This window comes from Morus notabilis, unplaced genomic scaffold (assembly GCF_000414095.1).
Source record: "Morus notabilis unplaced genomic scaffold, ASM41409v2 Scaffold342, whole genome shotgun sequence".
NCBI classification, from domain to species: domain Eukaryota; kingdom Viridiplantae; phylum Streptophyta; class Magnoliopsida; order Rosales; family Moraceae; genus Morus; species Morus notabilis.
In genome coordinates, this window is record NW_010366042.1 from 131,484 (window position 1) to 144,668 (window position 13,185).

The 13,185-nt window shown below is 38.1% G+C and overlaps 3 protein-coding genes across 3 annotated transcripts; 1 reads left to right on the forward strand and 2 right to left on the reverse strand.

Moving 5' to 3' along the window:
• The first annotated feature begins 3,353 nt into the window (after positions 1-3,353).
• LOC21407091 lies at positions 3,354-5,523 on the forward strand. The gene is made up of 2 exons (XM_010109194.1): positions 3,354-3,490; positions 4,293-5,523. Exons 1-2 carry the CDS (start codon positions 3,354-3,356, stop codon positions 5,521-5,523), a joined length of 1,368 nt encoding a protein of 455 aa, XP_010107496.1.
• Positions 5,524-7,009: 1,486 nt separating this feature from the next.
• Positions 7,010-7,426, reverse strand: LOC21407092. The gene has a single exon (XM_010109195.1). The coding sequence runs from the start codon at positions 7,424-7,426 to the stop codon at positions 7,010-7,012; it is 417 nt and encodes a 138-aa protein (XP_010107497.1).
• Positions 7,427-11,707: 4,281 nt separating this feature from the next.
• LOC21407093 (auxin-responsive protein SAUR15) lies at positions 11,708-12,357 on the reverse strand. Its single transcript, XM_010109196.2, has one exon. It carries the CDS (start codon positions 12,314-12,316, stop codon positions 11,930-11,932), a length of 387 nt encoding a protein of 128 aa, XP_010107498.1. The 5' UTR covers positions 12,317-12,357; the 3' UTR covers positions 11,708-11,929.
• Positions 12,358-13,185: the final 828 nt, after the last annotated feature.

Genomic DNA, 13,185 nt, shown 5'->3' on the forward strand with positions numbered 1-13,185 from the left:
GGCGGAAGTCTGGTACGACCAGTGCATCTGCCGGCATTCTTTCAACCCCGAAAAGGGGTTCTTGCTGACCAGCGCCCCTAATATGGGGTATGATGAGAGCATAGCTTCGGTCATCAATGCCATAAATTGGAGAGCTTTCTGTTCTCACCCGCTGGCCGCAGTAGTCCCTCTCGTCCGAGAGTTCTACGCCCACTTCACTCAAGAAGGGCAGCAGCATGTGTACATCCGGGGTGTTCAGGTTCTAGTTGACCCAGAGACGATAAATCGTTTCTATGGGCTAGAGGCCTCGGTTGATCTGCACTCTGAGTTTGCAGCGACGGTTGATGCAACTCAGCTAAACAGCATGCTGGAGCGTCTTTGTGTCCCAGGCACCAAATGGAGCGTCTCCAAGCAGGGTACTTTGACGGTGCAAAGGAGCAGCCTTGCCCCGCAGAGCAGAATTTGGTACCATTTCTTGAAGACCCGCCTACTGCCCTCCACGACGATGCACACAGTGTCCAAGAACCGAATACTACTGCTGGATTCTGTCCTGGCAGGCCGCCCAATCAATGTCGACAAAATAATCAGTAGGGAACTCCAGACGTGTGCTCGAAAGGCTAAAGGTAGCTTGTGGTTTCCCGCACTCATTTCAGGACTGTGTCAAAACAGTGGCGCGCAGGTATTTCCTCATGAGGAGACGTTGTCCTCGCGTGGAGCAATCACCACCCTGACCTTAGCACGGTTGGCACAGAATCAGCCGGAAGGAGAACCTCCAGCTGAGCAGTCCTCCGATAAGGATGAGGAGCCAGACCCGGCGGGGCAGGCCGCAACCAGCGGACATGCGGCCGAATCGAGTAGCAGAGGTCAGGATGCGGGAATAATCAGCTCACTTCGCATGATGGAACAACGAATCACTCTCCAGGAAATTCAGCAGGCTGAGATGATGGAAATGATGCAGCGGATGCATAAGCAGCAGCAGCAATATTGGGCCTACGCCGAGCAACGAGACAGCGCCTTGAAGAAATCTCTTCAGAAAAACTTCACCAAGCCGGTGTTCCCATTCCTTGAATTTCCTGAAGAGGTGCTGGAGCCCGTTGTTTCTGAGGACAATGCCTCGGTCCACCCAGAGGAAGAAGAAGAGGAGTAACAGGGTAGGCGCCCTGCCTACCCTGCCCAGGGAGTATCAATTTTCTGCCCCATTTTTGCTTTGTCTTATTTCAGTTGTTTTTAGTATCTGTTTGTTCTTGGTAGTTTGTTAGCTTTTCCCCCAAGCAGTGAGGACACTGTTTCCTTTAAGTTTGGGGGTGGTTGACAGACTTGTGTAGATTTGTGTTTAATGCCCATTGTTTGAGTCTGTTGTTTAGTAGCATATGTTGTTTTCTAAAAAAAAAAAAAAAGCCTACGCCGAGCAACGAGACAACGCCTTGAAGAAATCTCTTCAGAAAAACTTCACCAAGCCGGTGTTCCCATTCCTTGAATTTCCCGAAGAGGTGCTGGAGCCCGTTGTTTCTGAGGACAGTGCCTCGGTCCACCCAGAGGAAGAAGAAGAGGAGTAACAGGGTAAGCGCCCTGCCTACCTTGCCCAGGGAGTATCAATTTTCTGCCCCATTTTTGCTTTGTCTTATTTCAGTTATTTTTAGTATCTGTTTGTTCTTGGTAGTTTGTTAGCTTTTCCCCCAAGCAGTGAGGACACTGTTTCCTTTAAGTTTGGGGGTGGTTGACAGACTTGTGTAGATTTGTGTTTAATGCCCGTTGTTTGAGTCTGTTGTTTAGTAGCATATGTTGTTTTCTAAAAATAAAAAATAAAAAAAAAATAATGAATAAATGCTTTGGTCTTGCTGCAGTTGTGTTGGTTTAAGGATATTCAATGAAAAATGCAGTGTGTCAAAAGTTTCAGCTTGTATAACAATTTGGCAAGAATTAAATCTTGGTGATATCTGTGGTTAAGTAGCTCCATGAATGTTATCATGTGAAATTTAGCACGTTAGATCATAGCACAGTTGTCCAGTGGAAAGCCTAGGAAGTTTTGAGTCATTGTGAGAGCTTAGGGTCATAGAACTGATTGTGTGATGCCCTTGAAGTTAAGTTCAGGGGGGGCCAAACGTTTAGGGTAAATCAATGTTGAAAAGGGTAGAAGTGTATTTGCTATAAAACTCCACTATTCCGAGCTGCCTAGTAACCAGGAGTAACATGAGCCCCATGTGTACTTTTGCGTCAAACAGCAGTTCGGGATATAAGTGTGCTAAAAGCAAATCTAGCTTGTTACGTTGTTGAGTAACCGGGTGCCTTCATCACCAATGTTGGCATTCGCGTAAAAGGGCAGCAGTGACATGAAGATCTAAAAATTAAAAAAAATTAAAAAAAAGAGTTCAAAAAGGGTTATATGTATGCACCCACCTAGTGCCCTTAGAGGTAGACTACGGGTTGAATAAAGCCTTAGGCGTTTGGTTCTCTAGAGCACCAGGAGAGGGGTCAAGCAATCAGCTTATTAGACCAAAAGCTAGGCTCAAGGATCGTGATTCAAGCAACCTAGGTGAAACAAGGATGGTTAGCTATGGTCCCACACACTCACTATTAGAGGAATGTCATTTGTGGAGTGGGCAGAATGGCAGATTGATCTGAGATTGGATGAAGAGTCGGTTGGAAATGAGCTGGGACTCTAGAGGCATTGTTGGAGAATGGAGAATCAACTTGCTCAGCAGCCAAAGCAGAAATTTGTGTTATTTTGTGTTTAGATATTGTGTTTTGTTGTTTTGTTTTGTGTTGTTAGGCATTACTCGAGGTCGAGCAATGACTTAAGTTTGGGGGTGTGATAACTCACAGAAATAGAGTTATTTAGCATACTTTTAGGCTTAATATTTGTTTATATTCTCCGGGTAAAATGCCTTTGTGTTAGTATTTTGAATAGCATTTATTAATCTTTGTCCGTGTGGCAGAAAGTTGTTATTTATGGGAAATCTTGCTATATTTTGAAGTTATTCCTCAATTCAACTCATTGCATTGACCCTGGGAACTTAGTGCATGATGTCCACAGGAGGTGCTGACGTAGGCTTTTGGTGAGAAAAGCACAGTGGAAAACACAAATGTTGAAATGCCCCCAATGCCATAGCATTGCTACAGTAAAGTCGCAGCAAAAGCAGGAGCAACCAAAAATTAGCAAGCTGGCGCAGTTTGTCTTTTAGCGCTGGTAGTGGTTCAAGCACTGACGGGACAGCTGTAAGAGCACCAGGAGGGGGGACCATCAATCATGACTCTCATGCATACACTTGTCACTAGGGCACCTCAACATGCCCTAGTATATAAAGGAAAAGGAGAGTATAGTACAACAGCGAGAGAAAGGAGGAGAAAAAAATCAGAGGAGGCGCACAAAATTCATGTACGAGTTGGAAACGGAGACAGAAGAGAGTACAGGGGATTTTGGACGCTGGAGCTGGAGAAAAGAAGAGTACAACACGGATATACAGGGGTTTTTGACCTCAGATTCTAGCTTAGCTGTTTTCTCCTTCTCTCTGTATTTACTTTCCGAGACCTTATGGATCTGTTATTTGTTATTAATTCTGATTTTGTTGAACTAAACATGAGCTAAATTCCTTAGCTAGGATTATTGATGGAACCAAAGTTGCAATGAAGATCTATTTGCTATTTTGATTGATAATGTAATTTTCATCTGGTTTATTCAAGCGTATTTATTGTTTACTTTCTATTAAGTGACAGGCCATCATTTAGTAAGAAAACACAAACTTAAGCTAATTCTGGAAAGGTTGGTTGAGTTAGATCTAGCTTGGATAATGTAAGAGATAGTATAGGAATATACTATTATCTTGTACAACCCATTAAAATTGATGTTAACGTCAGATTTGTAAACTAAAACACATAGGAATATGTTGGTTTAGTTTAAGGAATTACAAGCATAAATCTGTAGGAAGATGATTATGTAGAATTTTAGGTTGACTAGATGAACTTTGCTACAGCAATCGTATAGCAAATCGTGGTCAGAGTTGCAACCGAGGGGAAATCAGTAATCCTAGCCTTCATCCATCATTAAATCACATCTCTAAGCTCAGATCTTGTTGACTTTTACCTCTTGTCTGCATTTAAATTACAGTCTTTGGTCTTATACATTCTTTTCACTTAATTAATATCAATTTGGCATTCAAACTATTCTCAATCATATTGATAAAACTGGTTTTTGTAATAGAATTCCTCATTAACTCAGTCCCTGTGGAGACGATACTTTACTCATTACTATATTACTTGTTCGATTGCGTGCGCTTGCGTGGAGTCATTTTATGCATAGAGTTTTTGGCGAACAGGGAACTCAAGGTTGAATTGGCAAAGAAATTCGTCAACTCTAGTGGAGTGACAGCTGACAATTTACTCGGTAAAATCAAGGAAAACATCGCAGAGATAAGGAAGAGCTTCGGTGAGGGGGTAATTGATCCGAAGCGATATGATGACGATTCCTTAGCCAGGTTATTGTTCTTGGATGGCTGTGCAGTAGTAGAGTTCATACACAGTTATGTTTTGGGTGATTTAGAAATGTTTAACATCAATACCACTCAAGCAGCCTTTATCCAACAGGATTTGTTTTTGTTAGAAAACCAAATCCCCTTTGAAGTCCTTAAGTTGTTGATGCAAAAGATCAATCATGCAATGAAAAAAGAATTTTTTCGTAGAGCCTTTCTCAGATTCATCCTTGGAACCAATGTTTGCGCTCCAACTGATGAGTACGATTATGTCACCGATATCACAAACCTGATTGGAGACTTAGATAGCATAAAGTCGGTTCACCTTCTCGACCTTCTTCGGACGTTATCCATATCTGGCAGAATCAATGAGGTTGAAGATAAGTTACACGACGAAGAGATAGACGCTATCCATGTAAAAGAAGAGTTTGATGCGCAGCTCGATAAAGAACACCCAACTCCTATCGACAACTTTAAATTTGCAGTACATATAGTGACTGGAGGTAAAAAAGATGACGAACAATCTTTTCGCAATGTCCAGGAACTTAAATCATCTGGAATAAACATGAGGCCGAGCAATTCACGCAACTTGAAATCTGTCTCTTTTGGCACTCATTGCTTTGGTTTTCGAGGTCACCTTAAACTTCCAACATTGGCGGTAAATGACTCAACGGTGTGTAAGTTGTTGAACCTGGTAGCCTATGAAATGTGTCTAGACGATCCTAGGAAGCATAGGGTAACTTCTTACTTAGACTTTATGGATTTACTCATTGACACCGAACAAGATGCGAAAGACCTAAGGGCAGCACACATACTCCGGAATCGTCTCAGTACCGACGCAGAAGTGGCTCAAATATTCAATATGATAGGTTCAAGTTACTTTTCAAAGACACCTGATTACTATGTGGATGTCAAGAATAAAATTGAAGAGCATTATAAGAGAAAGTGTGCAGTCTGGATGGCTCAAGTGTACAACGACCATTTTGGTAATCCCTGGACCATCGTGGCTCTTTTAGCTGCCGCAATAGCTCTTATATTAACATTCGTTCAGACTTGGTATGCCATCTATCCCAATTAAAGAGTGAGAACAGTATATGAATGCAAAGCTTCTTTCGAGAAACTTGCCAAGTCCATAATTGTTATTGAGCTTTATTGTCGATTTCTTTTCATGTTAATCTTATGTTGTTGTCTATACTAAAGTTGGTCTAAGCTATTAAGGACGCGTCTGGTGTGCCGTATTGTATTGTATTAAGCCATATTGTATTTAATGTACATGATATACTGTTTACCATCGTTTTCGACCATCTCTCTATCATCGCTTTCTTTACCTTTTGGTTACTCATTTTATATCTTCACTTTCTCTTGATCGACTCATTCTGTCCCCTCACTTCTCACCCTTCACTTTTTTCTGTCTTCACATTCTCAAAAAAACTTCAATCTCTTTCTATATAGTATATCAATCTGAGCATTTGAAAAGATAAAAAGGAAAACAGAAAAGAACGTAACGATTTTGTTACGGAAAAATTATGCGAACATTGATTGTGGTATAAGAGAGCTAGAGAAAACGACATAATTCGATATATATATATATAAGAAAGGATACTATTTCTTCGATATCCAAACGACAGAATGTATAGAAAACAACATTAGTTGAAGGAAACAGACAGCATCTGCGTCTTTACAAACGACATGATTCTGGGAAGAACGTTGTCAGAAGAAAAAGTAGAAACAAAGAGATCTTGAGAAAATGACAATATATATATATATATATATACAAACGATATATATTGAAATAAACGAGAACAAAAATGTTTACAACGACATTAAATTGATGAACCGCAGAAAAAAGATTCAAAACGACAAGAAAACAAAACATATGAAGATAAAAAACGAGAACAATTTGGGAGACAATATCAAAAGGCTTTTATAGAAATCAAAGGATATTAGGCCTAACTCAACCTAACAAAACCGACTTGTTAGGGGAGGATTGTTCTCACCTTATTAAGTGGATCGTGCTAATATCTCCAGCCAATGTGGGATTCTAATAGGCGAGTAAGGAAAAATATGTAAATTGATCAAACCGGCAATAGAAACATTGAAAACGGCAGAAAAAAAAAAAAACACAAACCACGTGAGCGGGGGAAACGACAAGGGGATGAATGACAAGCCAATATTTTTTCCACCTGCTCTCTCTGCCACATTTTTATTACTTTTAAGTAGCTGGGCAAGAATAGCAAGTTCTTTTCTCAAGTGTTGAGGAAAAATATGTAAATATACAGACATGCAATTCAATTCCATATATAGACAATTATGGCCTCATCCAATAACTTAAACATGTTTAAGAGATATAATTCACGGCTTATGGAAGAGTATAATTTAGAGTAGTTTTCCCGATTAAGGAACATGCTAATTATATGGTAATTGCAAATGTGAAAATAAGAAGAACAATAACAGGATATATATCTTGGATATCATAGAAGTATAGGTACACAGATAAGTTATTGCTATAATAAATTAAAAAATATTATTATCTAGATGTACATAAATGAATGAATAACATCGTTTTAGCGGCCTAATATCCCTATTTGATCTCCTTGATCATGTCTTCCTAAAATCCTGTGTAATTCCTCAGGTCTGCAAGGGACCACAAGAGCTCCAGTTTGTTCAAAACCATATTCTTCCTCAGCCTGCTCAAGGAGCCTCAGAAACGTAGGGCTATTTAAGCACTCAAGCTTAACAATAAACCGCTTTTTCTCGGCACCCTTCGCTGCGAAAACTGCGAAATGCCCTTCCTTCACATCATCTGGTACAATGGTTGGCACTTCCATTTTCTCTTCTTCATCAAAATCATTACTATCTACAGCTTCTTTTGTTGCTGCCGAAAGAGAGAAGCGGTTTTGCAGTTTTCCCATGGAAACTTGAAGCCTACGAAAAGTGCTAATTTTAGCGCTTTCTTTCCCGTGGTACTTTTCGGTACTCATGATTTGTTGATGATAGATAAGATCACTAAACCAGCTGGCTCTTTATTCCTTGAAACTTAGGATGGTTCTCTTTGTTCTTTTTTATGGAGATTTTATAGTGGCTTTTGAGGGATATCGGTAACGAGGAAGAAATTTCTCTCTGGGTCCATGGAAGTCATAACAATTGAATGTGGTTGTTACAACTTGTCCTTCAATATTGTACTCTTTGTCTACGGAGAGACTCGGATCTAAAATTTATACTCCAAGAGCAAAATATTAAAAAAATAATAAAAAATAAATTTTACTTTGGTTGTTGAAGAAAATGACTTGTGCAGAAAGGTATATATTTGGGAATTAGCTGAACTACCTAGCTATAGTACTCAGTGTCGTACAGTACAGGTTTTTACAGATCAAGTAATTAGTTACCAATGAAAATTAACAAAAAAAAAAAAAAAAAAAAAAACCCAGAAAAAACACCAAATCTAATAAATAACCAAATCTAATAAATAAAATTATAATAAGCTTTTTAAACAAAAAAGAAAAAAATACCTAGTAAACAAGCTTAACTGAAGCACAAAAAGTGTATTTGACAAAACTATATGTGAACAAGTCTTAGAACGCCATTTGGGAACTGTTCGATTCACCATGCATGCTTACATTTCAACTTGATACATACTTTAATTAGCTCATAATGATAGTCTCAGAATTTTCTCTAGCCTTAGAAAAAATAGGTGTGGTACATTAATTTTCAGAACTAACTTTCCCAAAAGACGGCTGATATTGAAAGGGGTATTGTTGGATCATTGGATGCAAGTTGAGAGTTTTGACCAAGAAATATATCACGAAGCCCTAGGTAAAGTATAACGTAGTTTAAGACTAGGATTGGTTTTTTTTTTTTAATGGTTACTGTGAGTTCTGAAGACTCTAATGCCTCGTTCATTTTACCAATTCGAATTTAGAATTCGAGTTTTGTTATAGTAAAAAGCTCTCAGAAACAGTCACATCTAACTTTTTTGTTACAGTAAAAAGCTCTCACATAAAATCACATCTCAGTTTAAATTAAAAATTCGAATCAGTGAACTAAACGGGCCCTAAATATATTGAAAATGACAGGCCGTAAATGTGTGGACATGTCAATATATTTGTAGTACGATAATTTCTCATGAAAATGACAAATGTTGATGAATGACTTTGATATTAATTAAAACAACAAGACGTATTCCTTTTGTAAAAAAACAATATGCTATTTTTTCTACTTCCCAATCGACAAAAGCCATAAAACGACATCGTGCTGGGAGAACGATAATAACTCAATATAAGATAACAACATATCGTCTACCGACATACTTTTGTAAACAACAATGCGAAGAAAACGACATCAACTAGAAAACGGCAAAATTTTGATAAAATGACAACATATTACAACGAAACCATTTTCAAGAAACGACATATATTCAAAAAGGAAACATCTAATAAAAACATGAAACACAATTTTAGTAAATCTCAAGAAGATGCTAAATATGCCAAGAAAGTGACATCAAAATTCAAGAAACCTACATTATCCCTAAAAATAAATAAATAAATAAATTGAAAGCACTCTAAAACGACAAGAGGCAAAAACGAGTACTAATCATTGCTGGATAAAATAGTACTCTCCACTTTGAGCCAAAAAAAAAAAATACTCCTCAAAAACCATATTTCTTCGTGCTTCTCAAGAACTATAGGGAAGCGCGTAATCAACAAAAAATCTCCCACACCAAAAATGTAGAAAACAATTAACAGTAACGAAATGGATAGAGCAACAAAAGTGGGCAAAAACGTCATTGCAGATGTGAAACCGTACGTTGTTGCTTCAGCAAAGGGGATGGCAGAAAAGGAGAACCATGCATGGCATAAAGAAACGACACTAAGAGCATGAGTACTGCATGACAACTCGGGAAACCCCATGGCCATCGGAGGTGTTATGTTGTGTGGAGCCTAATCACGTTGGAAATCAAGGAAAAAAAGGGAGAAAAAGGTTGTTGAGCGCCGTGGCTGGAGCACCGCAGCGCTGGAAGAGAAGCATGCAGCTTATGGCAAAATTAGATAGATTCAATTTCAAACACAATAAAGTGTGTTGTGAAAATTGCAAGTGCACAATATCGTTAATAACTAATAAAGTGATAAGTATAAGTATCGTTTCAAAAAAAAATCACATTAATTTTAATTAAGTATCGCAATTGGCTAACTCTAAAATTATTTGAAAGACCGAATAAATTATAATAAAAAAAACAAATAATAAAAACTAAAAAAATAATTAGAACTCTAAAGCAACCGATTTCACCATAATTAATCCACTTTATTTCCTTAATTCTTATTATCCAAGTTCTTTATCCAAGTTGACAGTAGAAAATCCCTAATTGATTCAATGCTCTCTTTCAAGTTACACTAAAAGTTTTCTCAATTACTAACCCACTAATTCATACGTGAATTATAAGAATCAAGTAGTCATTAAGTTTCGTGGATATTCATTTAGTGACCACACAAACCATGCAAGTATATTCCTATTTCACATACAATTTATGACATTCAACACAATAAACTCGATACATAATTCCCCTTCTAATTCTATTATGATTAACTTATCATCTAATTAGTGACCAATTAATTAAAATTATTAAGACAATGATCAATACTCAATCTTGAAAAAATAAGCACTGAATAACTCGAATAAAAGAAATTAAAATATCATTGTCAGGTTTCATTATAGCTCTAGAAAGAAAACTAAAACATAAACAAAAATAAAAATAAAAATATGATAGTGGTTTCCGCATAATTAAAGAACAAAAATAGAGAAACAGAAAATTAGAAAATAGAACCAAATTGGAGGTGTCGCCGGTCCTTAGGTTCTTCCTATAAATCTTCTTCTCTTCTAAATGTTGCCTCAAAAATACCTTCCCCAAAAGAAGACAAATAAACCCTTAAGGCTGCTGACACTGCATGTGACACGTGGCGATACGAGATAGGCGAAGCTAAGAGTTGGGCGACGTGGCGAAACAATATTTGACTAGACACGAGGGTACAAATGGGAGTGAACTGAGAAGCGTAGCACACAATTTGACACACTGGTAGGGACGTTGACAGCGAATTTGGATGCGCGTGCTTGGGAGAGTGATGTGCACTCGCGGATCTGGTTCGTCCAAGAAGCAATCTGACAACTGAAATCGCCTGTGGGAGTGGCTCTTCGTGCGTATACGTGGGGGACGGTTTTGGCTGATCAAATTTGAATTTTTTAACCTGATGGCTCCTTCTACCTAGAGATGCAACAGTGGGCCGGGGCTCATGGGCCGGTCCAAGCCCATCTTGACACAGTGATGAGTCGAGTCAGTACGGCCCGACACTGTTTAAGGCACGGCCACACCCATAAATATTGGTGGGTTGGGCTGGGCCAACATATATCGGTTCATGAGCCGGCCCGTCACAGCCCATGAAAAATCATGAGACAGGCCAGGCTTGGGCCGGGCTGGGCCAGCCCGTCTAGGCCCATGATGGGCCGGCTCAGTCCAGCCCGTCTAGGCCCATAATGGCCCGGCCCAGTCCAGCCTATAGAGGCCCATAATATTTTTACGTTTTTTTCTTTTTTTTAGTAATTTTGTAAACATCTTATGTATAATTACCCTTATTGTACACTTTTTTTCTTACTAAGGTTTTGTCCCACTGGGTTTTGCTTAGAAAAATTTTTATTTAATGAGGTAATCGTAAATAAAATATCATTTTTCATATTTCCATTGACTATTCAAACTTATATATTTGTTAAGTTGTTTAAAAATTCAAAAATAAAAAATAAAGATAAAAAAATTGAAAATTGCATGCTTAAACGGGTTGACCCATTTAAACCTATGATGCACCAAGATGGGCTTTGAGTTGGTCAGCCCATTCAAGGCCCATGGCACGGCCCATCCTGACCTGCGGCATGGCCAGCCTGGTCCACGTAAAAATGGCCCGTGGTGTGGGTTAGGCTGAGGTCATTCTTCTATGGCCCGGCCCACAAAATTCATGAGCTAGGCCGGCCCGGCCCGCGGCCCGTGTGGGACTAAGGAGAACGGGTCGGGCCGGGCCGGACCGGCCCGTTCTTGCATCTCTACTTCTAATCCCAATTAAATTCCAAATTGCACTTGTCACCTAATTTAATTACACAAATGAGGACAAAATAAATAATTAGAGGGGAAAACTGAATAAAATACAATTAAACTAAACTAAAAATCAAATAAAAGAAATAAAAATTTCAAGAACAAAGCCCATTTAACTCGAAATAGGTGCGAAAATAACTCTATTTTATAGAGTTATCACAAATTTCTTAAACGCCATTTCCTCTTTGTGCTTCTAAAGGAATAAAGGAAATGCGTAGGCAAAAACTCACACAGTTACATGCACACCAGTATAGAACACAAGTCAATATTTATATATATAGAAGACAAGTAATATGTAGAGAAGAATTAGAACAATCTAAGTCTTCAGAACTCTGATCTTTTATCCATCATGTCTTCAGAACTGGTTCTCGTACTCATCATGTGTTCCTAAAATCTTGTTTAATTCCTGAGGTTTGCAAGGGACCACTAAAGCTCCGGTTTGTTCGAATCCATACTCTTCCTCAGCCTGCTCAAGCAACCTCAGAAACATAGGGCTAGTTAAGTACTTAAGCTTAACAACAAACCTCTTTTTCTCATCATCCTTCTCCGCCGACACCGCGAAATGCCCTTCCTTAACATCATCTGGTAATGTCGGTGGAACTTCCAAAGCTCCTTCTTCGAAATCGATCTCATCAGTCTCTCTGATTTCTCCTAAAAGCGAGATGCGTCTCTGCAGTTTTCCAATCAAAAGCCGAAGCCTAAGGAAAGTTGGGGCTCTTTCTTCGCAGTTTTCATTACACATGATTGCTGGTGATAAGACTAAACAAGCTGCTTATAATGATTTGAAAACTTGGGATAGTTCTTTTTGTTGATTTGTGATGGAGATTTTATAGTGGCTTGTTGAGGGATTTCGTGGTTACAAGGAAGATATAATTGAATGTGGTTGTTGAAAATTGTCATTCCAATAATGTAACTTTGTCTCCCTTGTAATTCTTAGTCGCACAACGGACGTTTATCAAAATACTAAATTACTATAGGAGGTTAAAAAGAACGCGTTTTACAGAAAGATAAATATTTGTGCACAACACACATCAAGTTTATTGTTAATTTCACTATGATCTAAAGTTTTACAGCTCAATTATGGTGCTTCCGTGAACATTTTTTTGTTTGGGAAAAGCCTTCTTAAACATGAAAATAAACAGGATTCGTGGACATATATATATATATATATATATATATATTCACAACATATTGACGAACGAAATTGTTCAATATGTGCTAAACAAGCTAAACAAGTATAGTTAGTGTTGTACCATAATCTACATTTTTATTGTTCAATATGTGCCCTCGTTCTTTCAGTTGATTAAATGTTCATTTGTTGCGGAAGCCTAAAAAAAAAAAAATATATATATATATATATATATACGAGTTTTTAATGGTTACATTTTCATCGGTAGTTAACATTAAATTGATAATAATCAAATTTCATTAATTATCATAATTTTTTAATCAACTATTCAATTTATTATAGTCGTCGGATCAATATCTTATGATTAAAATAACGATATTCATCGATGGGCAAATAATGAAGTAACCATTAAAATATATCTCGACTCCTGAATTAGGGAAAAATACAGCTAAAACTAATACATAACACTAGAACAAGCTTCT